The 24,060-nt window shown below is 53.5% G+C and overlaps 3 protein-coding genes across 3 annotated transcripts; 1 reads left to right on the forward strand and 2 right to left on the reverse strand.

Moving 5' to 3' along the window:
• Positions 1-7,721: 7,721 nt before the first annotated feature.
• Positions 7,722-12,677, reverse strand: J4E78_006865 (uncharacterized protein; the record flags this gene model as incomplete). Its single annotated transcript, XM_049367475.1, has 3 exons — positions 7,722-8,873; positions 8,930-9,579; positions 10,019-12,677. 3 exons carry the CDS (start codon positions 12,675-12,677, stop codon positions 7,722-7,724), a joined length of 4,461 nt encoding a protein of 1,486 aa, XP_049221222.1.
• Positions 12,678-15,867: 3,190 nt separating this feature from the next.
• J4E78_006866 (uncharacterized protein) lies at positions 15,868-17,106 on the forward strand (the record flags this gene model as incomplete). Its single annotated transcript, XM_049367476.1, has 2 exons — positions 15,868-15,874; positions 15,941-17,106. The coding sequence occupies 2 exons, from the start codon at positions 15,868-15,870 to the stop codon at positions 17,104-17,106; spliced, it is 1,173 nt and encodes a 390-aa protein (XP_049221223.1).
• Positions 17,107-17,633: 527 nt separating this feature from the next.
• On the reverse strand, positions 17,634-18,427 carry J4E78_006867 (uncharacterized protein; the record flags this gene model as incomplete). The annotated part of the gene is made up of 3 exons (XM_049367477.1): positions 17,634-17,886; positions 18,059-18,204; positions 18,419-18,427. The coding sequence occupies 3 exons, from the start codon at positions 18,425-18,427 to the stop codon at positions 17,634-17,636; spliced, it is 408 nt and encodes a 135-aa protein (XP_049221224.1).
• Positions 18,428-24,060: the final 5,633 nt, after the last annotated feature.

Below are 24,060 nucleotides of genomic sequence, written 5' to 3' on the forward strand. Positions count from 1 at the left end.
CATGAAGCTAATGACGCACGCTGCTGCGCACGCAATTGACAAGTGCGGACTCTCTTCCGAACTAATGGCTCAACTACTTGCAGCATGATAGTGCTTGTTCATTTTCCTCTCCGCCGATGTTGTTGTTGTTGTTTACGTCAAAGTGCTGTGGGCGCGTAGGGAAACGACGTTTCGTCAAGCGCTGGGTCGCGATGACGGCCGCAACGGGGTTGTCGCACAAAGTGTGCTATCCCTCTGGTTCCATAGGCTCTACTGCTATTTCTTTGTTGTTCTCGTTTCCTTGTTCCCCACACTTACACTGGTGGGTTTGAGCTTACCGTGCATGTCATATCGGTCCTTTTGCTACGGTTTCGTCACCGCTCATTCGGTTGAAGGACGATGCGACCAACGCACCTTACACCCCGATCGTGTGGGCATATCCTTGTCATGGTAGTAACTCCTGCCAATTGGATCAATGCGGCGATTTTTGCCTTTGTTATAGGTGTAGCTTTGCGAGCATCATACTGCTTCAGCATTATGTCGCCGGCGGCCATTTATCTGATGCGGATAGGCCACTAATATGGAGTAAGGTGCGATGTCGTAGGTCACTTTCGCCCCACATGCCTAGCTTGTATGTCTCCAATTGCTGGTACCGAGTGTCATATTCAGTGCGTGCGACGTTCAGCCGCTTTTGGTCGACCATATCAGCAGTAACTGCCGCCATCTGAAACTGAGAAATGCATGGAGGCTCGCCTGAGCATACCCCTCTTTCTGCGTCATCAGGCAAAGGTAGGTTCTCGAATACTTGTCTGCGTATGCCTTGTTGCCGGCGCTTTTCTTGTGGAAGCCACGTGCACGGCATATAGCCTTTGGCAGCCCCAATCACTGCTTGTTGATGTTTTTCCGGATCAGCACATTGTTGTCCGGCCATATCAGCGACCCAACACGGTTACGATAGCCAGATTCATGCGTAACACCATCCTTCCGCATCCTTCGCATGAACAACACATCGTCGCTAAAGTTCTGCTTTCTTTGTCTCTGCTCAGTGTCTGCACGCCTTCATCGGTCTGACAGGCTGCTCGTATAGTGGCCAGCCAAAGGATGTCCACGGCATCAGCCAGACCATGAGCTTGTCCCCTGATCCCTCCTCCTTTGTGCATATGCGGCTAGAGGTTGGTTGCATGCAACAGTTTCCCGTGCTCGAGCGAAACCTGCCAGTGCCATGCGCATGCTCTCTCGGTGGTCAAGCGAAGACAAGGCAGGGCTTTCAGCCTGAGGTCCCGCCACTTCGGTCTTTTCACGTTTTGCACGGGGTGGCCGCCATCTACTGCCACACTTGCTTCAGGTATCTGTCGTAGCTTATCCTTCATGTCACGCTTCACTCTGTTTCCGTCATCGAATACCTTGCTTTGACTAAGATGTGTGACCCGTGGAGTGATTTGTGATGTCCTCCCAGGCAATCTTTCGTCATCCAGTCTGCGCTGGTCTCGGCATACATGAACGTTCTCATCCGCCTTGACCAACCATATTCTTCTTACGCGGGGACATGTAACCTGGCTGGCCAGAACGACTTGACCCACCGTGAAGCGGCGCCCACCAATCCGCCTCCACACAGCTTAGCCTCGTCATGCACAAAGAGCGCCGGTGACCGCAGCTCCGGCCCACACAAGCACAGCACTCGCTCGTCTCGGGATCAAAATTGCGTGCGACTTGCCATCTAGTTCCATCGCTGCCCATGTACTCGCGGCGTACCCAGCATCGCCTTGCTCTCACATGACGAGAAGTATGCGCGGAGTGCCGCGTAGCAAATTCCAACGTCGAGCCTTGATGAGACTGAGGTTTGCGTACTCAAGGAGCGCAATTCTGGGCATTTTTGCATGCCAGGACCATAAGAGGCCAAGTCACAGCGTCAGAGAAACCCAAAAGAGGTGGAATCAGCAACGGGTCGATTGATTGCGCAACTATTTGCAAGGTTACTTATGGTCGCAGCAGTGGCCGCAGTTGTCATGTTAATTGTGATGGCTGGTGTGTGGTTCCGTGCACGACGCAAGTCCGTCGTTGGGCCGGATGACACCACAAGGACACCTCGCTTTCTGCATCACTCGATGTACGCTCACTTTGCCGCACTCATGCCATGGATGCCCAGAACACAGTTGAAGAAGATGGTTATGATTTTACAGCTCAATCTAACTGAGAGCAAGCGATTGGCTCGGTAATGTGGAATCGTTGCCTTGTTCGACGGCAAGGCAGACTGATTGAGTCGACTTACGAAAGCACACTGCATCATGTTGCCACTGCATTGACTACACAATATAGCTCAAGCCTTGTTTGCCATCCTTTTGGGCTCACCGGTAAAGACGGTTCTAGTGAAGAAAACCTTCCCATAGGCCCGGTGGAGGCATCCCTCGCTGAGTATGAGCGGAAAGGCAGGCGAGCCAACGCGGATGTGTTCGTAAAAGCTATGACAGATGGCGAGACAACGCCAGGGATACGGCTTCTCCTTTGCTCAACCATATACCGCTCGCCACGTCAGAGGATCTCCGATGGGGCATGCTTTGGCTGGTTCTAGTGTGTGTCCGGGGGCCCAGATGATTACCGTGATATGCGATGGCGGCTTGGGTTCCGCATTAACTTCACGCCATCCTGTTATCTAGGATAGGAATGCCTGTCAGCGTGCAGGGCCTAGTCAGTCAACAACGGACCGGCCACGGGCATAGTCAGCCGTTGAGTGGGGATATCGATCAGCTGAATGAAGGACCCAGTCCGTGCTATGCAACATGCATGCGGATGTTGCTAGCGTTCCGTCCCAGTGGCGATGCTGGGTGACCAGGTGCGAAGGCGAAGACGCATGTCTGCAGCAGAACAAGATAAGGTGACTGGCCAACAGCGTTTCGAGTCCATAGTGGAAAGACCGGCATGTTGTGTGTCAGCCAAGCGGTAAAGGTGAGGATCTCTAGTGGACGCAAAAAACAGCCGAGCACCATCGGTGAAGCTCAGTGATGCTACACAGGTTGATTAGCGTGACCACAAACGGAAAATTTGGGGTCGAGCATGTAGCGTAGGAAATGAGAAATGCCCGAAGTACCGTGACCACATGGCGTACTAGTGCGTAAGGAGGCAGCGATGCCCAACCGCAGGCGACGATACTGCTTATTCTCCAGGGCCCGGTCAGTGCATCTTGTAACGGTTGACCATAGCTCGAGGTGAAGGGAGTGGAACCTAGAGACTCTCAAGGTTGGCCCGTGTATTGCCTGGTGGCATTTCCACTGAGGTACCAATAGCGGGAGCCATTGGCCAATCGCTTACTGGACCCAGGAAAATATTCTTGAACCGGACTGTAACTCGGCATACACCAAGCAGCACGTGATCGTATCTCGGTTCACGAATGCTCCATCTCATATGGCATGAGAGGCCCGGATTGCTCGACAAGGACACACCATAACGACCCCAAGCGCCAACTAAGGCGTCTTGACAAGGAACATGCGGGATTTTCGCATCTGGAACAAAGGGTTACGTGGTTGAGGAAGCCACGACACGTTGATCCCCTAGCAAATGTGATAACTGTCTGCAGCTGGAAACGCCGGCACGGCCTAGGGTATCATTTCAGCCCGTCTCCGCATTACTCTAGCGTCAGAGTAAGAGGGATCCGTGAATCGTAGCGATATCGTTGGATGGAACCGGGTGGGGTGCTACCACGTCGATGAAAGGATAGGCCACGGCATCAATTTATGGCCTGACAGCGAAGCGGGCTCGGGTTCGATGGATGGCGGGCGAGGCCGGCGAGAGGAGTTCGTTTCGAAGGATAAATAGCGGTACGCTGCTGCCAGAATATCAGTCTCTTCACACTCAGTCCAAAGATCTCTTCCAGTCATTGACCATAGACTCTGACCCTCAGCCATCTTTTGCAACACCGGGCTTGACCAACAACACCTCTCTTGGGTATAGACCATAGCCGTCTTTGCCAAAGCCCTCCTACCATCCAACCATTCTGTATGTGTCTTTGAGGCTCAAGGTTGAGGTGACCCCTGAGCTGACCCACTTCCAGGAACGCGATCGCTGGCCCTATCAAAAAGGTCCAGTGTTTGAACCAGCAGTAACAGGTAGGTGTTCGAGTGCTGGTATCCAAGCGGTTCGTGAACAAGACTAACGTGTTACCGAACATCAGACGTCCAAGCTCTTCCAGCCTGAAACATGTGCTTCTACGACCAACACAGGTTCGTCTGCGGCGACTGGAAGTGGGGCCACTTCCGACAGCACTGCGCCAAGGAGTACCGAATCGGCGAGACGTGTGGCATGAAGCTCATCATGCAGACAATTCCTACGGGAACATACTGCAAGCTCTGTGAGAAGATCAATACCAAGATGCGCCGCCGTGCCGCTGAGGTGGACCGCATCGGGCGCTGGCAGCGCGAGCCTCACAAGTTCGGTGCTTCGATCGAGAAGTCGATGGAGATGATTCGCAGTCTGGATGGAGAGATCAATGAGCTGTCTTGCGAGCGCAACCGTAGACTGCAAGCAGTCTACTGAGGTTACAGCGGTCATGGCGCGGGCGTCTGCGGTTTCGTTTCATGTATACCGCTTCGGTATTTTCTTTCAGTTTGAGACCATTCATTTTTTGGGTCCAGAGGCGGAATGATGCACGCAGAGCTGGCATTGAGCGATGGCATACGGAACAGGGAAGGCCGGGCGTTACCTCTTACAGTCGCTTCTTTCTATTCCTGAGATTCTCAGTATTTAATGATGCAATGACCATTTCCAGTTCATATGATTGGTTGCGTCCTGGATTGTGGTGATCGTAGCCGCTGTGCTTGAATTGGGGGCTGAAGCTGTCCAATCCGTGACCGTCGCGTAGCCGCGAATAGAAGTGGAGAGCTCATGTTGCACGGCCCGGCGAGAGACAGTACGGCGCTTTCCACTCAGTCAGGGAAGGCTGGTCGGGTGTTCGGGTGAAGAATTTGCGCCATGCAGCAAGGTCGACCATCGTGAGATGAAGCGGGCGGAGGGTCGGATTCGGTGGTGTTGTTGTGTCGGAGGACGGCTGGTGGGGTAAATTTCGCAGCTTGGCAGACACGTGACGACGCTAGGGCTCACTCGGATGGTGTGAGCGGGTAGTGCCGATAATGCCCCGGTCTTAGTTGCCTATCCCATAGTGTCAGCTGGTCGGCCTGCACTCACTCTGTCATCTTGTGTACTCTTTCTTCCACGTCTTTGACCTGGCTTGCGTTGCCTATGGACACCACGACATGTTCGTTCGTCCGTAGAGCTATCCTGACAGCAACCCGCATGGCCTACGGTCGATCGATTCCCCTGTGTGGCCGAGCTCATGCGGCGCAGATATGTGTGCGTTCTGGATTATCGAAGGAAAGGTGCGTGAACCGATGCGTTGATCAGGTGGGTATGCGAAGTGGTCTGCGAGTACTTCGCCCACTTTGTCGGTGTCGCTCTGATGATCATCTGTTCTCGTGGGCGATCTGTCGTGTTCCGTGTGTTCCATCGTGCTTTTCGTGCGGGCTGCACGATGTTCTTTCTCGTTCTTCCAGTTGAGAAAAATGCTTTCGAGGTCAGCTAAGCTATACAGTGGTCGTAGTAGGTTGCAACAGTCTCAAGAGCCAGGAAGGAAGGTTAGAAGAGTCGACTTACGTGGCGAACGCTAAGTGGCCTGAATAGCGGCCGATCGCCTTCATACGTCTTCAAGGCTCGACTCCACCACGATTCTTCTCCGCCATCCGCTCTCCGTATCGTTATTCAGACTTGGTGACTCACCACCCGATGTGTGTTCGTGCGAAGGAGAGCGCGGGTCGACCAGACGAGAGGCTCAAGAGCGTATGGGGCTACCCAAGGTTCTTGAGTATGCTGCGACCGAAGCCCTACCACGGCGAGTAGGTTTAAGCGCTCGTGACATACGACAGGTTATCACTCGTGTACTACCGCTCCTCCCTCGGGCTGAAAGACGCGGTTAGGTGGACACCTGAGGGGCATACGTTCAGCTCGACGACCAATGAGCCAGCTCGACGTGTTGTCAGCAGGACCACTCGGACATGGTTCGTACATGACTTACGACAGAAGGCATGTCTAAAAGCCGCACTTTGGATGTATTGGGCTGCAGTTGAATTTGTGTGCATAGCCGGAACACATGTAAAGCACCGGTTCGACCAATGATATCGCGAGACAGCACTTTTGGATATGCTGGGCAACCAACCCAGTACTTCTCTCATCTCGCTACAGTTCGGTAGTGGGCGACTAACTAAGTTGCATGTACTGGCGATACGTACCGCTTGACGCTCATTCATCCTGCTCTTTTCGTCGTCGCTACAAGCCTTGCGCATAGCGACTTTACCCTTTTGGGTCGATCTTGCTTGCCATAGCGCTCCAGGGCTCCCGCATATTATCTGCATATCGGAACGGACGCACTACGTGTCCCGCGCCAATCATGACAAAATCGAGGTTCACAGTTGGATCCAGCTTCCAACAGCTTTCAACGTTATATTGTCTTATCGTGAAGACGACTGCATGCGTCAACGGTTTACCCCCAACGTCCAGGCCGCCGTCCCAAGATCTGTGTTACCAAAAACAGGTGTAGACTAATGTTCAGGGCGACAAAGGATGTATTGCGTTCGATGCAAGGCCTGTCATAGCCTATGCAGACCTTGTAGGACATGCGAATGTGGTACGTTCTTCGCCAAGGGCTTGACCAATCAGAGTCCAGAAGCGGCATTCTGCCTCGATCGCATGCCGCCGACTTCGCCCAACGAAAACCTTGGACAGCCACGAAGTATGGCACGCTAAACTGTTTCCATGATCATTAAGATTACCTTGATTTTCTGTACATGATGCAGTAACTCGGAGATTGCAGCCTTTCCAAAACGGGTTGTTACTCCAGGTATGGTCGACGGTTCAGTGCCCAATAGCGCGCGCTCCCACCCCCACCGGCGGCTCGTCTCGCAGCGAACGTCTAGGATGGCCCTTGCTGGTCGGCGAAGGTGTTCGAATACCCCACGTTGTTCTCGCAAGAGAGGCAAGATCATCTAATATGAGGAAAGGACCAGACGTTCGTCGTGTGGCAGCTGGACCAAGCGCCTACAGGGGACGCGAACCAAATTTGGAATACCCCGGCTACTCTATATTCCATCCCTACTCGACACTAGGCGCGCTACTACATCAACACCCCGGATGAGTCTCGTGGCTTCTGGGTACAACCTCCTAGAGTCTACCTAGATACGTCAATTAACACGTGATTGGCCGCCTGGGCAACCTGAGAAGAAGCTCCAGGCAACACCTTCCACCCGGACTACTGCTGCGTCCATTCTAGCCCGTGCCGGCCTCAATCCTTCCACCAGGAGACCTCTGTAACCTCAATGCAAGCTTTATGAAGTACTCCACCAATGTCGGCATAGAGTATACCGCGAGACGATAAGGAGTTCCTTCGTCTTACAACACCAGCAGTGCTAACAGATAACTCATCCGTCCCTCTGGGGGTTGACCTCTACATTCCATCGCTTCGAGACTGCACACTGATCAACAGTCTCACGATGTGAAAGGACCAATCTATACCATCAGATGTTGGCGTCAAGTCGGTCGGGATAGTTACAATGATGATAGTGGCAAAAGGTCGTTCAAAACATCTTAATCCAAAAACACGACATAGGACATATACGGTATTACATGAACTTCCAAATGCGCGTTCCGACGACATCAAAGTCTGGCATCCTCATGCATGACCAACAACAGCATCTACAACCCATCTACGCCTTCTCTATTTTCTCCTCAACATCCCTCAACCTAACCCTCAACCCCCCCTTAGGCCTCGCCGTAATCCCCCCCTGAATCCCCGCCACATGCCCCTCGACCTCAAACTGCATCTCAAACCTGCCCACAAGACTCGCCACAAGACAAGCAAACTCCGCTTTGGCAAACTGCATGCCAATACAGCTCCTTGGCCCATGCAAAAACGTCGTAATGGCATAGTTCGACTCCGCGCCGCCGGTATTGGCAGTACCGGGCTGCATCCAGCGGTCGGGGTTGAAGGAGCGGGCATCGGGACCCCAGAGATGGGTGGACGTGTTGATGGCCCACGGGCAGATTACGACGGTTGTGCCCGCGGGGACGAAGTGGTTTTGGATGGTGGTGTCGTGGGCGGTTTCGCGGAGGGTGAGGGGGACGGGGGGGTAGATGCGCATTGTTTCTTGGAGGACGGCGTTCAGGTACGGTAAACGATCTATCTCCGTCGAAGAGATCTGGCCACCTGGTTGTAGTGCTTCGGGTAGCTCGGTGCGTATCTCCTGTCGTAGCCGCGTTTGCACATCAGGGTTTTGGCACAGCAGGTATACGGCCCATGACATGGCTGAAGCGGTTGTTTCGTGGCCGGCGGCGAGGAACGTCATGAGTTGGTTTACGAGGTCTTCGTCGCTGAAACCACCGGATTCCATGGCTACGCTTAAGATGTCCATGCCTTTTGCCTCGCCGGATTGCAGCTTCTCGCGCTTGTCGTGGATGAGGTCTCTGGCGACCTTTTTGATGGTGTCGACGGCGTTGCCGATTATGTCGTTGCGCGCCAAGGGGAGATTGACGGCGACCCAGTGGGGGAGCAGATTCAGCAATACTTGGATGAGTTGAGCACCACGAGCGCCGGCGAAGATCTTGCGGTAGGTCTCGTTGAGTTCGTTGGACGGGTTGCTGATGGCATCGAAGTCTTTGCCCATTCCTGCGACACCGATGATGTCGAGAGTGGCGCGGGAAGCCCAATGACCAATTTCGACTACGGATGACCCATCAGTGCTGCTCTTGATAGTTTCAGCCAGCTTGTCCGTGAACTCCTGGGATTTACTCCAGAAAATCGGGTACAAGTCCTTGACGTGTCGGAAGTTGAACGCAGGCATAAGTGCCTTTCTCTGGCGCTGTTTTCATATACACATTAGCAATCATCTTCTCGAATTCCATCATCTATACGCACCTTATGTTCATCCCCCTCCGCCAACAGAATCCCCACGCCCAACAACCTCCCCAATCCCTTCCTCAACCTCCCCGGCTTAACAAACTCATAGCTCCTCGTCACCAACACCTCGCCAATCGCCTTCGGATTCGTCACCAGAATCCTCGGCTCGTTGAACAACCAACGATAATACAACACGCCATCATTTGGCACATTGTCAATCCAATCCCGCTGCGGCTCGCCCGTCGGGTCCTTGTAGATGCGTCGGAAGTGGCCGAGCAGGAAATGGCTGTCTGGCGGCGAAGGTAAATGTCGCAACGGACTTAAAAAGAGTGGGTAGACAACGATGGACCATGCCAGTTGAACGAAGACTGCGATTGCGAAAAGCGCAATGGTGTTCTTGATGTAGCCCTGCGAAACGGCGACAGCAGGCGCATACCGCTGACTAAACCACGTCCACGCCGCAGCCGCAAGCAGCAAAAAGCGTTTCGGCACCGCCATAAGAGGAATTCTGCGCAAGGGGCGCGGTTGCAGATGTTCGAAAGGGATCGACTGTTTGGGTCGCTCGACCTGCGTGGATGTGGCGAAGCGGCGAATCAAGGTGTTTCGGTAATGGATGACGTAAGGAAGTTGTGTCTGCGCCACGACGGGGGTTGTTGAGCGGCGTGGTACTGTAATGCCAAGTAGTAACCCAACACAGATGATATATCGTAAGAAGAGAGAATTGAGGTTCAGCAAGCTGTCTTAAACATTCAGCTGCTCGCCCGCACATGCATCGTTTCGATTGCGCGTAGCTGGTCCGCAAAAGTCCGTGCGCCAGAGTCGGCATGTTGTCTTCCCGAGAACGCCCACCTGTTTAGGGCACATTTGCGACTGGCTGGCGGGATTGTTGTCCCGCGTTGGCTGAGTGGCTTCAAGGCAGCAGGAATGTATACGGATCATGAGGTCGCAAACTGCAGAAGCAAGCGGACGAGTTTTACGTGATGACGTTGGGAATCTTTTCTGATGTGTGTGTTGTGATTAATGCGATTCGCGTTGCTGTATCGCGATGCTACGTGGCCGAAAGCCCTAATTACGTTCCTCCCTAGACAGCAAGCTATGCTCATTTACGCTTCGTTGTCGTGTCCTCATTATCGCTTTTCCTTTCTACGGCCGTTGCTGTTGCCTCATCTGTTTGCTTGGTCTTCTTGTTTTCGGTGTCCTTGTCTTCGGTCACCGTGTCTTCGGTCTCCTTTGTGGTCACATCCTTCTTCACGTCCTCTTTCGACGGCGTCTTCGACAAGTGCCCTGCAGTCTGCTTCGACCAAAGCTCTGAATACTTGCCAGCTTCATTCTTCAGCAGCTCTTGATGCGTGCCGCGCTCAATGATCTCGCCCTTCTCCACGACCAGAATTTGATCCGCATCAGCGATCGTGCTGAGGCGATGCGCAATGACGAAGGTCGTGCGACCTTGGCTCAGTTTGCGGAATGCTTGCTGAATGAGCGCCTCAATAGAAGAGTCGATTGCTGAGGTAGCTTCGTCGAGCATGACAATCTTGGGATTCTTGAGGAGTACGCGCGCAATGGCTATGCGCTGGAGTTGACCGCCTGAGAGACGAACACCACGTTCGCCAACCTTGGAGTTGTAGCCGTCGGGGAAGCCAACGATGTCGTCGTGAATGGCAGCAGCGGCGCAGGCATCTTCGATCTCCTTGTCCGTTGCGTCGAGTTTGGCGTAGCGAATATTTTGTCGGATGGTCTGGTTGAAGAGGACAGGGTCTTGCGGCACAAGACCGAGAGCATTCCTGAGACTGGCTTGCGTGACTGAACGTAGATCTTGACCATCGATCATGATTGAGCCGCCGGTCACGTCGTAAAAGCGGAACAGCAATTTCAGCATTGTCGACTTGCCGCCTCCTGTCTCACCAACGAAGGCGATGGTCTGTCCGCCTTCCGCCTTCAGATTCACGCCCTTGATAATGGGTTTACGCTCGTCGTAGTGGAAGTCGACGTCCTTGAACTCGACTTCACCCGCGGAAACCACAATGTCTCTTGCACCGTCTTGGTCGGCAACTGTAGGTTTAGTATTAAGTAGCTGCAGAAGGCGCTCAGCATCAATAAGCGAGCTGGAGATGTGGCGATAGCTGTATGAGAGAACGTATAGGGGAGATGTCATTGTGTGCCAGTACATGATCAGAGTGACAAGATTGCCGACTGGCTTGCGGCCAGTGACAATCTGCGACATACCAAAGACGCAAGCACCGGCGAACCCGAGAGTTGTCAGAACGTCCTGTGCCGCATGGCCACCCATAGATCGGAAGTAGTATGCGTATTGAGCGGAGATGGTGTTCATGATGTTCTCGGCATAGCGCTTGTGTTCAAACACCAACCGGTTGAAGTAAGCGACCGTCTGCCAGTTGTGGACAGTCTCATTGACCGTAGAGCTTTCAGTACGCTGCTTTTCGACATAGTCTCTTCGCTTCGGCTGAGAGAGCGTCGTGAAGTAGAATCCGATTACGATGTATGCTGCGCCCATGAAGAGGATGATGAAGGCCATGTAAGCGTCGAACAAGTGCGTTACGTAGTACATGGCTACGAAGAGGTCCAACAGAATGGGCGCAATGTCGAAGAGAACCATCTCGATGAGCGAGTTTAGAGATGACGCTTGTTCAACAGCTTTCAGAACCTCCCCGGAGTCTTTCGAGGTGTGGAAGTCCATGGATAGACCGAGGACATGCTCATATGCGAGCAAGGTGATGCGCCGATACGCGGAGTTCGAGATGACTAAGTTCGCGATGCCATCGATTATGCCGAGCCCAGCATAGCTGTTGATGTATGAGAACAAGATCCAGAGGCCAATATCCCTCCACGGCATGACGCCACTCTGGGTCTCATAAGAGTGCTGTAGTTTGTTGGTGATGATACCGATTTGGCGAGGAGTAAGCAAGTTCAGAACACGCTCTGTCAGCATATGAATGAGTCGTAGACCCAGGCATGTCATGACTTTCCAGTCGTCTCTCGGGAATAGGTAAGGCAAGAACACGGCGAAACCCTTGAGATATCCGAACCAGCCACCCTCCTCTTCGAGACGCTTTGCCTGTTGCTCTTTGATATCCTTGTCGTCATCTTTCGGCGGTGCTTCCTCATCGTCGCTCGACGTTCCAGTAGGTATGGTGCCATATCCAGCGGCGCCGTTGGGTGTTGATGAACCATTCGCTTGCTTTCCTAGCAGAGACTGGCGTTCCTCGTCCGTGCTGACCACCGCCTGCTTGGTGACCAGAATGATGAAGGCGTCAAGAAGCAATATGAGCGAAGCCAACGCCCTGACGCAGTCAATCACGAAAGGCGCATTCTTCTCCCGACCCTTCTCCGGGATGGAAAATGCCGTTATCAGGCATGTCGTAGTCTCGAAAGCGAATTGCAGGACAAACGCGCCAAAGTAGGCGTGCCACCGTAACGCCTTACTCGACCAGAGTATGTATGCGAGCGGGCTCCAGACCAGTATAGATCCTAAGCAGCGGATTGCTGCAGGTTGTGGTGCCTCGTAGTCCCAATCGCCCATTGACCGGCTGAAGTAGTAGAGTACCTCTGTGATGTATGCGACCAGTATTGTGAGCATGGCGATCAGTATGCTCCACCGCCTCTTTGCTGATACTAATCGTGGTTTTTGCAATATGCACAAGCTGAATGCGCAAGCTCCCATGTAGTAGAAGCCGACGGTGGGCGCATGCATGTAGTTGAGGAGGGCCATGGCCGGGTAAAGCGGTGTCGCGGGTTCTGGCTGATCCATTGTCGTAGTCGTGATCGTGAGCTCGTTTCTTCGTTGATGTTCCTGTTCTCGTAGCGTCTGTCTTAGACACTTATGGCTGCGCACAGATACACGGTCTGTGCAAGGTCGTGGGAGGCGACTTTATCGTCTCACACGGTTGTTGGAGGCCTGGGAGTAGGTCGCACACCAGGTCTCGAACTGGCAAGGGCAGGTCGCCGAGAGGAAGGCGCTTGGTGGTGTGCGAATCCGGCCGCTGCGAGGAGGCAGAGGCTGCAGCCCCAAGCTTTTGATTTGGTGATATGGTCTTCAGCCGCACCGCCACAACGCTCTTCTCCGCTTAAGAATACCCGGCGAGCTCAGCCAGGAGGGTTCGAGTATGAGTATGCTGTCGTGATAGGCAGGGTCGTCTTCGCTTAAGGCCTGGGTTTCGAACAGCCCGCGACGCGTACTTTGCGACAGCCTCCAGAGTTATACGATTGCGCGGCGCAAACTTCAGCGCAGACGACTGTCACGCGCGCTTGATGATTTTGGCGGTCTGTTGATGGACGCGCGATGTTTGGTTGTCGCGCTTTGCGCATTCCGAACTGAAGAAGCTGCGCGCCCTTGTTAGCCTAGTCGGTGTGGCTAGTGCCCGCTGCTAGGTCTACTGCAATCACCATGCAGTCCACTCACCGCCGTCTCCAGCTATCTGCTTGATGCGGCGTACAGCGTACGGCGACACTCCGGTGCCGCCGCTGCTGAAGAAGCGGCAACGATGTATATATAGCGCTGCATTTTCCAAGAGAGTCGCCGGTGAGGCCGCACACCCCCAAATTTCTCTAGAGCCGTCATCAAGCGGCGAGACCCCGCTCTAGGCAGAAGCAAGCACCCAACACAACAGCCATGGCGGCAGAGCGACCGTCGGCGCTCGAGGCGGCAAAAGAGATTCGGGAAAATGGTTCACGGCCCATAGCGGGGTTGGACTTGATGGACGATGCGGCTCCTTGCAGGTGTCACATCTGCAAGATGCGAGTTCCTTCTGCGCCGGATTGGGTAAGCGAGGCTGCACTTCCTCAGGTACCGTGCATGCTTTCTGTAGATCCGCAATGCACGACACGTCGACTTGAATACCATCAACGGCATCCACTTCTAGCGTTTGATCTAGCTTTCTTATCAGACAAGCACACCGCCCAGTCCTCTAGCAGCTTTGCTAGTCATCACGAGAGCCTCACTAGTGACTAGCAGGAGCCTCACGCCGTTGGTCTGGGAGAATGCTGTACCGAGCTTTCGTCGCCACGTCATGACTACGACACCGCGTTTGATATAGCGAAACTGACTGTTCACAGCGCTCAGAAGTGTCGCTGATGCTGCTGCGATCCACCGAGCACATCTGCATCCTCGGTTCCGAAGTCTGGTCCAGACGTCAAGCACGCTTCTGTCAGTACCAGGGTAGCATCGGAAAGCCATCGATTATGCAATGTGGCACGACATCCAACAGATCTAGATCCACTGCGAGATCGGCCCGCAGGATCCGCACGTTCGCATGGCAAAGATGGGGCCATCCAACGACCACGGCCATCCAACAGCGACCCGGCCCAGGGTCTTTTGGCGACCGTACCTTACCCCACCCAACACATATACAAAGACTCCAAAGAAACTCCAGTATCTCATCGCAGCGACGCTTACTATTCGGAATCTTTCCCCATATGCCTATTGGTTAGGTTGCGGAAGCTGTGAATGGCTCATCACTTCGAGACATCCAAGTGCACCACGAACCACTGCAAAGTCACAAAACTCCACCCACAGATCAAAGACGCAAAATCCAGAGCTCACTACGTACAACCAACAATGTCATCCCCGCTTACGCCTTGCAACGACCACGATTACCCCATCCAGTAACCCGAGCCCCAACTCCCATCCCCACCGTTTGTCACCATCTCCCCACTGCACCTGCCACCGTACCACCAACGCACGCAGCTCCCTTCGATCCCTGGACGTGAATGCTACGCAACACTCCATGACTCCAATACCACTTGTGACAGATATGACATGTCACACGTTCTATAAAGAACTATTTCCTCTTCACATAATCAACAATGACTGGTCCTTCGTTCGCCTCCCGCTTGTTGTTCGTTTTGCAGTCCGCTTCCGTCGTGTATGTGAGTCGGCTGGCTATCTCTTATTCTTCTCTTCACGTAGCGCGTCGGAAGGATTGTATATAGCTTGGTGGTGGTTGTGGTGGTTGTCTTCTTTCTGCTCTTTGCACCTGTACTTGTACATACATTCCACTCTCCACCCGTCTCTATCCGTCTATCCCAAAGCCACACCTAAGGTCACGCCCAAGGCCCCAAACAGTCCCAATCCCAGTCAGTGAATCCTTTGTCGAACGAGCAACATTTACCCCTCGATCCCTCGGATCTCGCCACCCATAACCCTCAGTCACCCCCGTTTGAACCCGCTCGCCCCGGATCCGACATTCCATTCCGGTTCGATTTCTACAACTCTGGCGCCTGGATCTCGCGTCATTGTGCCCCGCGTTAGTCCGAGCGTAAAGCACCAACTTCTATCAGATTGATCAGAAGTGGCGTCTTTTTCACGTTTACTTTCTACCGTCCACACCTATTGCGATCAATACCCTTTCTGAACCAACCTCCCCTCTTGCGGATTTGAATCAGGATATAACGGTCCGAGCGGCAAGTCACCGAGAAAGTCTCAGGCGACTACTGAGACCCTTTTTCAGTCTCAGATCTTCGAAAGTATATATCCCTCACCATCAGCTTTTCTTCCAGCGTCCACACCAGCAGTTCAAAGTACTGCGATCCAATCTTTCGCAGACTCATTCTCCGCAAGGACAAGGCGACTAAACAACATGAGCGACACAGCAGCCGACCCACCCCCACCCCCACCAGAGCAACCAGAGCAAGGCTCACCACGTGGCGCCATGGATCCTCCAGCGACACCAGGTCCAGATCCAGGCCACCGCGCTAAGGTTCCAACTGTCACAACACCCGCACCAGCGCCCTCACCCGCACCGTCCACACCAGGCCGACGTAACCGCCCCCTCCTCCCCAACACCCCACGTTCATCCAGCAGCCCGTTCCCCACACGCGCGCCCCGCACTCCAGGAGCATCATCGGCAATCCAGCCCTGCACTGTCGACGAGACGCTGTTTAGCCGGGTGACTGTCCACACAGCCAAGTGCACTGAGTGCGATCAGCGGAATATGGATACTATGCGCCGTTGTCCTGGTTGTACGTTCCAGGTCTGCCAGCCGTGCTACGAGAAGCGGGTTAAGAATAACAAAGGTCTTCTTCATGGTAATATGGCGACGCCGGGTGCGGCTGGGGTTGGCGCTGGTACTACTCCTGCGGGTAGGACGGTGAGGCGTAGGCCGGTGGCGAGCAGCACACCCGTACGTGAGAGCGAAGAGAAGAAAGAAGATGAGGTCAAGGAAGAGGAGAAAGAAGTCGAGCCCGCGCCGAAGGAGACTACTGCGTCTGCACAGAAGTCGTCAGCGAAGAAGCGCTCGATCAGGAAGAAGCCTGTCGTTCTTGACAGTGAGGTCGACGAACTTTCTTCCGAAGACGACTTCGAGCCAGACGATCACTCACCTACACCGAGCAAGAAGCGCAAAACTGAACTCACCTTCGCCGAGAGCGCCCTCGCTACCGCTACCCGGACACCACCTGCCACACGCGCGACTCGACGATCAACCACCGCTCCAACTTATCAGGATCCGCCGTCCCCGCACTCTGACCCGGTCGACAGCAGTGTGCGCAGCGGCGGTCGGTCAAACGGCTACCTAGGCGGCGAGTACAAGGGCGATCCAAACCTCTACGATGCTGCCATCGGACCCTACGACGAGCCATTGTTGAGTCGCCAGAACCCCGTCCTGTCGAACCCTGCCTCGAGGATCCCCGATATCATCAAGCGAGGTGGTGTACCAAGGCCACAGGGCGAGACGTACAAGTACATCCAGAAGCATCTCCGTGAGAAGATGGGACTGGAACAGACAGGCGAGACAACTGGAGAGGAGACCGTGGCTTCCTTGGCTGAGCAGAGCGTAAGTAACAAGTATAGAGCTGTGATCGACCACGAGAAAGCTGACACAACGAAGAACGAGGCTGACCGGGCTGCCAACGAATGCACCGTTGGCGCTTTCGTAGAGCAGATGGCAACCAAGTATCTCAACGCCGAGACCATGGACGGGGACGATAACAAGGCCCTCTTCAACGCCATGGAGAGCGCCGCGTTGGTCTGGGGCAAGAAGACGTTCAAAAAGCTCGATCCGGAGAAGCAGCGCATGGTGCAGCCGGGCTTGAAGTTGCGTCTTGACTTCATCGACGAGAAGTTTCGGGAGGAGTTGGCCAAGTTGATGGATGAGCGCGCTGGCAGTATGCTTGCGGAGTTGGGTGTGAGTGACGAGAAGCCTGCGACTGGTCCTCCTGACTTGCTGTTTAAGGCTGTCTAGGGTAGGTTATGGCGGTGATGGTGTTGCATTGGCCTGAGCGGTGATAGCTTTTGCATGTCTTGCTTTGATAGATCTTCAGCGATAGACAGAGTTGTCGGGACTTTCACCAGTCCATTCACATGGGTAGCGAGTCGGCATTGGTTGGCTTCGTCTGACCGGCTTGGCATTCGCCTAGGATAGCGAAGTACTATCGTAGGAGCATGTATGTAGAAACCAATTGCATCAAATGAGTAATGAAGAAGAACGGGCTTCGTATAATGGCATTGCCGGACCGACTCTTGACACGCATGAACGAAAGGAAACGAGAAGACGTTCGATGCAGACATGATTATGCTACTTAAAAGACGTACGTAAACGACCCCGTTTCGAGGCGTAGGAATAACAAAAGGAAAAGATTATGGGTATCCGTAAAGGCGCTGATGCAATGCAGAATGCGACAAACAATGAAAATGTACGTATAGCCTCAGCTAGAGAACCCGTACAGGGTCGCAGGATATCGCTGTCCTCAAAACCCTCGGTGTAGGTGTCTACCGCTGACCGAACTGAATCGTCAGCTTCCCCTTGGCTGGCTTGATCTGCTCCAGCTCATCCTCGCCCTGGTTGCCCATGGCATTCTCGAGCCATGTTGTTTCGTCGTCATCGTCGTTACCGGCGGACGACGGGCGCTGGCTTCGTATCGACTTGAAGCGCTCGTTGAAGAGATGTGCGTATTCGTCGTTTTTGGAGGGCTGTTCGGTGACTTCGGGGAGGGCGCTCGGTTGGGAGACGGGGATTAGTTGCCTGGATAGGATCAGCGCCATGTCGTAATGGAGATGGAGAACGTCTAAGGGACTCTGTGGCCTGTAATTTAGAAGGTACGGGCTCCTGTGCAGGAAGGAACGGGCGCCTTCGTGGGAAGGTGCAGACTCCTGTGCAGGAAGGAACGTTCGTAGATGAGGAAGGCACTACTCACTCGTTCGTCTCAGCGCAGATTCGCTCCAGGTTCTCTCGCTGACGTCGAAGCTCCTCTGGGTCTGGCTGGGGCGCGTTGTGGGTGCTGCTGGCGGTTCCATAGTTGGGCTGGTACTGGTCTCCGAGCAGATGCGAGGCGTCCGAGTTCTGTGAAGGAGCGTCAGTACTTGTATAGCTCAATATCCTATCCATAAGGACTTACATCAGACTCAGAAGTCCTTCGCCCTCCCAGGCATGACGAGCAAATACCCATCGAATGCGCGCGACTGTGGCTGGCGGAAGCGGTGGAGCTGTAGACGCACTAGTGTGAACGGAAGTCTATAGTCTAAACGGAAGCGACGGGAAGGTGACGAGCGACTACACGGGGCATGCTGTACGGCCCGTAGAGGAGAAGCTGGCGCAGTTGTCGAAGTTCACGAGCGATGCTTCCTTGAGTTGTGATGATCGGCGCCGGCAATCTCCGGGGGTCTTGGCGGGCAAGGAGCTGCATCGTCGCTTGGGCACCCTTCCACCTTTAACCTTCGCTACCTCGCCTCATTTGATGGCTCGCAGCTTCCATCCCATGTCTATCAGATTGCTTGCAGCTTGATGCTTGCTCTCTTCTCTACGGCAAGCACTCAACTCCTTTTCGGCAAGCTATTGCCTCTCACGCAAAATGCTATCCACCGTCGCTTCATCCTCACGCATGGACACATATACAACATAATGTCATTTTGTATACACACATTAACTGTGTTGGCTAATCGAGACGTATTACAAAGCCGACCCTAGGTCTAGAGCGCCGCATCGTCCATGAAGTGTTGATCTCATCAAACTTTACCGATGAAGACGGCGGCGAACAGCAAAGAACTTTTCCGCCTCCCATGCCTTGCAACAAAAGAAAGCCCGCTTCTTTTTACTCCGAATCGCTTGAGCATCTGTCTACAAAGAGTTTGCCTTCTTTGGATGATCAGCCCGCCCCGTTTTGCTCATTGGGCACATTCCTCCCCGCTTTGTTTCTTGAGCACAATGCCACCTCATACAAGGAAAAAACTGAACAGGCCTGCAGACTACATCAAGACAAGAATCTGCAAAGTGGGTGACCCAACGTCAACGTAGGCTCTAGGGTGTTCAGTTCTTTCCTAGGTTGGCGTGATGCGCTGCTCACTGTGAACTGGAGACTAGTGCAGACGGATACCCCCCACGGCTCCTCCCACATCGCCTCGAGGACTCTGCCAAGCGCTCTAATAGTTCCGCCGTCGACGGGTGACATTCGGCGCCAAAGGATCATCACCGTCGCGCGAGCGCTTTAACCTCGGCCCTGTGGGTGGTTGGGGTCTTGGGTCCCTCGGCGCGTTCGTAGTCCTCGTTGGTGGTTGTCGAGGCTGATCTTGCGGCGCTGTCGGGCGAACGTCTGTAGCAACGGGGCGCCCGGTGCGGGGTGGATCGCGGCCATTCGGTGCTGTCTGAGCCCTAGGCGGACGAGAATCTGCGTCCGTGTCGTCATTGGATGGCCTTGGCTTGTGTAGAGCATCGAGATATGCAAGACCAGCTTTCATGTGTGCGTCTAGGGAGTCGTCCGCGGTCCGCAGCTGTTTTAACGCATCGACGTCCAATCCAGCGTTTCTTGGGATGGAATCGAGCCTCGCGGCAGCAGATCCAGGAGATGCTATGAGGAAATCGCTCAGGAGTTGCAACGGCCAATAATACTCAGGATCAAGCTGGCCCCAGTAATGAGGTCTCGGTGGGAGAGTGACCTTTATCAACTCGCCCGCGAAGACATGGGTCTTCGGCTTGAGATTTCTTGATTGCGTCAATGGCCTCACTTCGAGTAGGCTGTGCGGACTGTCATTCCCGAGAGATCCATTCGAATGGCCTTCAGTAGCGATCCCCATGTACTTCGCGTACTCCGACTTCGGTATCGAAGGCGTTTCTTTTAACCCGCGGCCACCGCTGGTGTGAGCAGCCCAACCAAGGAAATAGCCGGGCTCTACTCGTTTGATGATGAAAGGCACATCTTCTTTGACGTTGATCATGCCTTGCGAAGACGGTGTAAACTTTTGTCCAATTATCGCTTGATCGTCAGAAGAGAAGTCGCAGAATCGGATCGAAACCATATCGGAAGTGTAAAAGTGCTTGGTCAAGTCGTCGTATGGCTTCTCTGGAATTTCTCCGTACCCGGAGTTGAACCAGTGCCTTTTCATTGCCCGGTTGTCATAGATGGTAAAGCCGGTACTGGGAGATCGTTTTCGATGTCGCCGTCTCCACGAGGGCTCATGATGGGGAGAGCGAGATGGTTCCTCGCGCCTTTCTCGCTCTCGGCCACGCTCAAGGCTGGGGGCTCGATAATCCCTTCTATCATAGTCTTCATGTCGCCTACGAGATGTTTCCGTACGTTCTCGTCGTCGACTATGATATCTATGCCTTATGTCCCGCCGTCGACCACGAGATCTATCCGTATGTTCTCGTCCCCGGCTATGATTTCTGTGCCTTGGGCGTCGACTACGAGACCTGTGACTTCGTTCTTGGTGCTCACTGCGAGATCGGCTACGATGATTTCGACGTTGATCTCGAAGGGGTGATCGTTGAGGCGAGCGACTCCGACGAGGGGACTTGTCTGGATCGTCATGTTCGTATAGCCTACCATTATTCCTGGAGCGACCTCGACGGTATTGGTTCCTGTCGCGATCGTTGTCATGCCTAGGGGCTGGCACACCGTCGTTATGTTGATCGTCCCCTGGATCAGAGCCGTGATCAGAGCGCGTTTGATACGGGTGGTAGTCGCTTGCGGGCGCGTCTGCCAGTCGATTCGTTCTAGGCATGATGAGAGTTGACCCCTCTCGTGTACGCACTTGGGATCAAGAAATGTCCGGTCTGGTTGAGTTGGTTGTGCCAATGGGGCGGTAACGATCGTAATTCCATAGGAGGCTCTGATGAAATAGAGGCAGGCCTTAGGCCTGCCCTGCCCTCAGTGAATTATGGAGGCAATTACGTTGGCCCTGCAGTAGGTTGGCCGCCGAGGCACGGCCTCATTGATTCGCATCAAGCATCTGTGAACGTCATGTGAACTCGTTGATAGTAATGCCAAGTGTCGAGGACTACCAAGCCTGAATGGTCTTAATGAAAGAAGTATATCTCTTTATTGTACTCATACTACGTTTCATGAACTGCTATATGTGGCGCTATAAACTTCCTTTGTTCAGGTCTATATCATCTTGCTCACTGCCATCATGCCATCATCGCCATCATCAAACATCCAAATCCCCAACATGGACGATATCTTCTGGTCCAAATATGATCCTAGTTACTTCACCAATCAACGAGAACGGATCTATGACAGATGGACAGTACCTGGCAAGGAACAGTTGCGATTAATCGATGGGCCAGCAGAGCTTGTAGATTTCCGCGATAGCCGAAAGCATGGTACGGCTTTGTTGCTTTCTGAATCGCTAGCAGACAATATACACAAGGCCTTGTGCATTACTCACGCATACTGGGCTCTTCCTGATCAGATTGATGAGGGAGAAAAGCTTTGTTCCCAGAATGAAACAAGAATGCAGTCCTGGAACAAAGAGCTGGAGCATTTCATTGAGGTCACAAAAGAGGAAGTGAGGAGGAATGGAAAGGCAACACGCGAGCAAAGAGACCTTCTTAGAGAGCTTTTTGAGGAACAAGAGCAGGTGCAAAAGGCGCTGAAAGGCAACCAACGTCAGCGCCAGAAGCTCGAAGATACGATCAAATTGGGTAAAGAGAGATGGACTAACGCTTGGCTCAAAGTTCAGAAAGAACTCGACCGCGTATGGGTGGGTGCAGGCCGAGTTAAGGAATTTCGACATGGCCGCCCACACGAAACAGATGCTTCAGTGCCCAGACGCCGAGAGCCACGCGCTCGCTCAAAGTCTCGGGATAGAAGACATCGACGCCAGGAACGAACAAGCGGGCGAGATAGGGAACACTCTAGCCATTACTCTCCTTCACGGTCACAAAGGCAGCGTCATACACGACATCGGGCCCGGAATTCCCCGCATCGTAATGGTGGTCACAGAAATCGTCCGTCTTCGCCAGCGTCATCTCATTCTCATGCTCAGAGTGATGCGGAACTGTGGCGCATGGAGGAAAGCATGTGCGATGTGGGCGACTTAACCCCAGCACTTCTAGCGATCACAGCAAAACCGTCGCATGATTGGAAGAGGCCGAGCGAGTATGGAGATGAGGACTGCCAGGTCGCTGATCGTGACATGACGCCATCGGCGAGTATGCCAGATGATATCGAGCAAGCATTTAGCGTTGTAAGCATCGACGATAGCGTCGAAGCCATGGCAGAGCAAGGTGTTAAACACTCCGTACCAATGTCGCAACAGGCTCAAGACTTCAAAGATGGTCTGCGACAATTAGCGCTAGAGTACAACAAGAGAGACACGCCATCTCCAAAGCCGACCGAACCGTGTGAAGGCTTGCCTCATCGCCCCAGTGGCACTAAGCGGAAGCGGGAAGACCATGAGCTGAGTGAAAGGAAATCTCGTAAATTAGTCGAGTCTCCAGCGGCTCAGAGTGAATCCTCGGCGTGTGAAGTGCAGAGCCTCGGGTGGGCTCAGGAAGAGCCATGTGTGCAGGCAGTCGCGGAAAGGACTCCAGAGTCTATGAGAATGTCGATTCGCGACTTTTTCAAGCCGCATCAAGGTCGTGGCGAGAGTTTGTGTTAAGCTTAGTTACATTGTTGGATGTGAATAGTAGTCTGAACCCCAGACGAGTCTTGTCTGTTTTTATGTGTGTTGGAGGCGCGGCGCAGCAGGAGCGATCACGGGTAGGAGGTGCGATCGTGAGCTTATTCCAGACGTTCAGTATGACTCGAAACCTTTTCGCGCGAATCGGTTGCCGCGATTGCTTTTTAAATTGGGTACATGTTGCTGGATTTATGGCGCGTAGGAGTTGGGATGATTAGGATGTTTGGGTGGCTCGAAACGCGCGCAGGCTCAACTTGCGGCCCGGCACCGTAATTTCTTGGCGTCCACGGGTCCCTTCTCAAGGGTCTGATCTCCACCCCACCATAGAGTACCTAGGTAGCTAGACATCTTCCACACCTCAATGCAAGCGTGTGAGCGAAAACATGAATGCCGCTAGGACAAGCGTTCGAGTTCACACAATATCAGCTCAGAAATGGCTGGTAGACAAATCGCCCTGGGCAGCACTCGCGCCTGGACGTTCACTTTCATCTACGCTTGCGCGTCCTTCTCAGCCTGGTCCATCAATGGACTGGTCCACACATGGTTGCGATATTGATGCCGAGCCTTTGCATCGTTACAAAAGCGGTGGCTATCACCCCGTTCACCTGGGCGATCGTTTGAGCAATGGCAGATACAAAGTCCTGCACAAATTAGGCTGGGGTGGTTACTCGACTGTCTGGGCTGCGCGCGATGTCAGGTTCCGCTTTCTGCGCAACATCAAAAAACTTGAGCTGATGTGCTATTAGAAGTCAAACGTACGTTGCTTTGAAGATATCGGTATCTGAGACAAACCATAAGGATCGAGAGACTGCAGTCTTGCGTACGATAGCGGCAGCGCAATCGCATCAGCCTGGCTATCAGTATCTCATGAGAATGATAGATTCTTTCCATATCAGTGGTCCAAATGGAACGCATGAGTGCTTAGTGCTAGAGTTGTTAGGACCAAGTGTGGCCGATTACCTCGACGCGCACTCCATGGAAAGGCTGCCCGGAAAGCTTGCAAAAACCATTGCGAAACAAGCTTTGCTTGGTTTGTGCTACCTTCACGAGCGAGGAATAGCGCATGCAGGTAGAGTATGATGCAAGGATTCAAATTAACTCTGCTCATCGTCTCTAGATCTGCACACTCGGAACCTAGCATTCACGATTCCTTCGCTGCAAGCCTTGCGAGAAGAACACTTCCTCCAGAAACTCGGACGACCCGAAACAGGCACCGTTCAAAGAAGAGATGGCCAGCCAATAGGACCTAACATGCCTCGATATCTCGTCAGACCTACTTCTTACCCCATCAATGTCAAGT

This window comes from Alternaria triticimaculans (assembly GCF_023758025.1).
Source record: "Alternaria triticimaculans strain BMP 0046 chromosome Unknown scaffold_9, whole genome shotgun sequence".
NCBI lineage: Eukaryota > Fungi > Ascomycota > Dothideomycetes > Pleosporales > Pleosporaceae > Alternaria > Alternaria triticimaculans.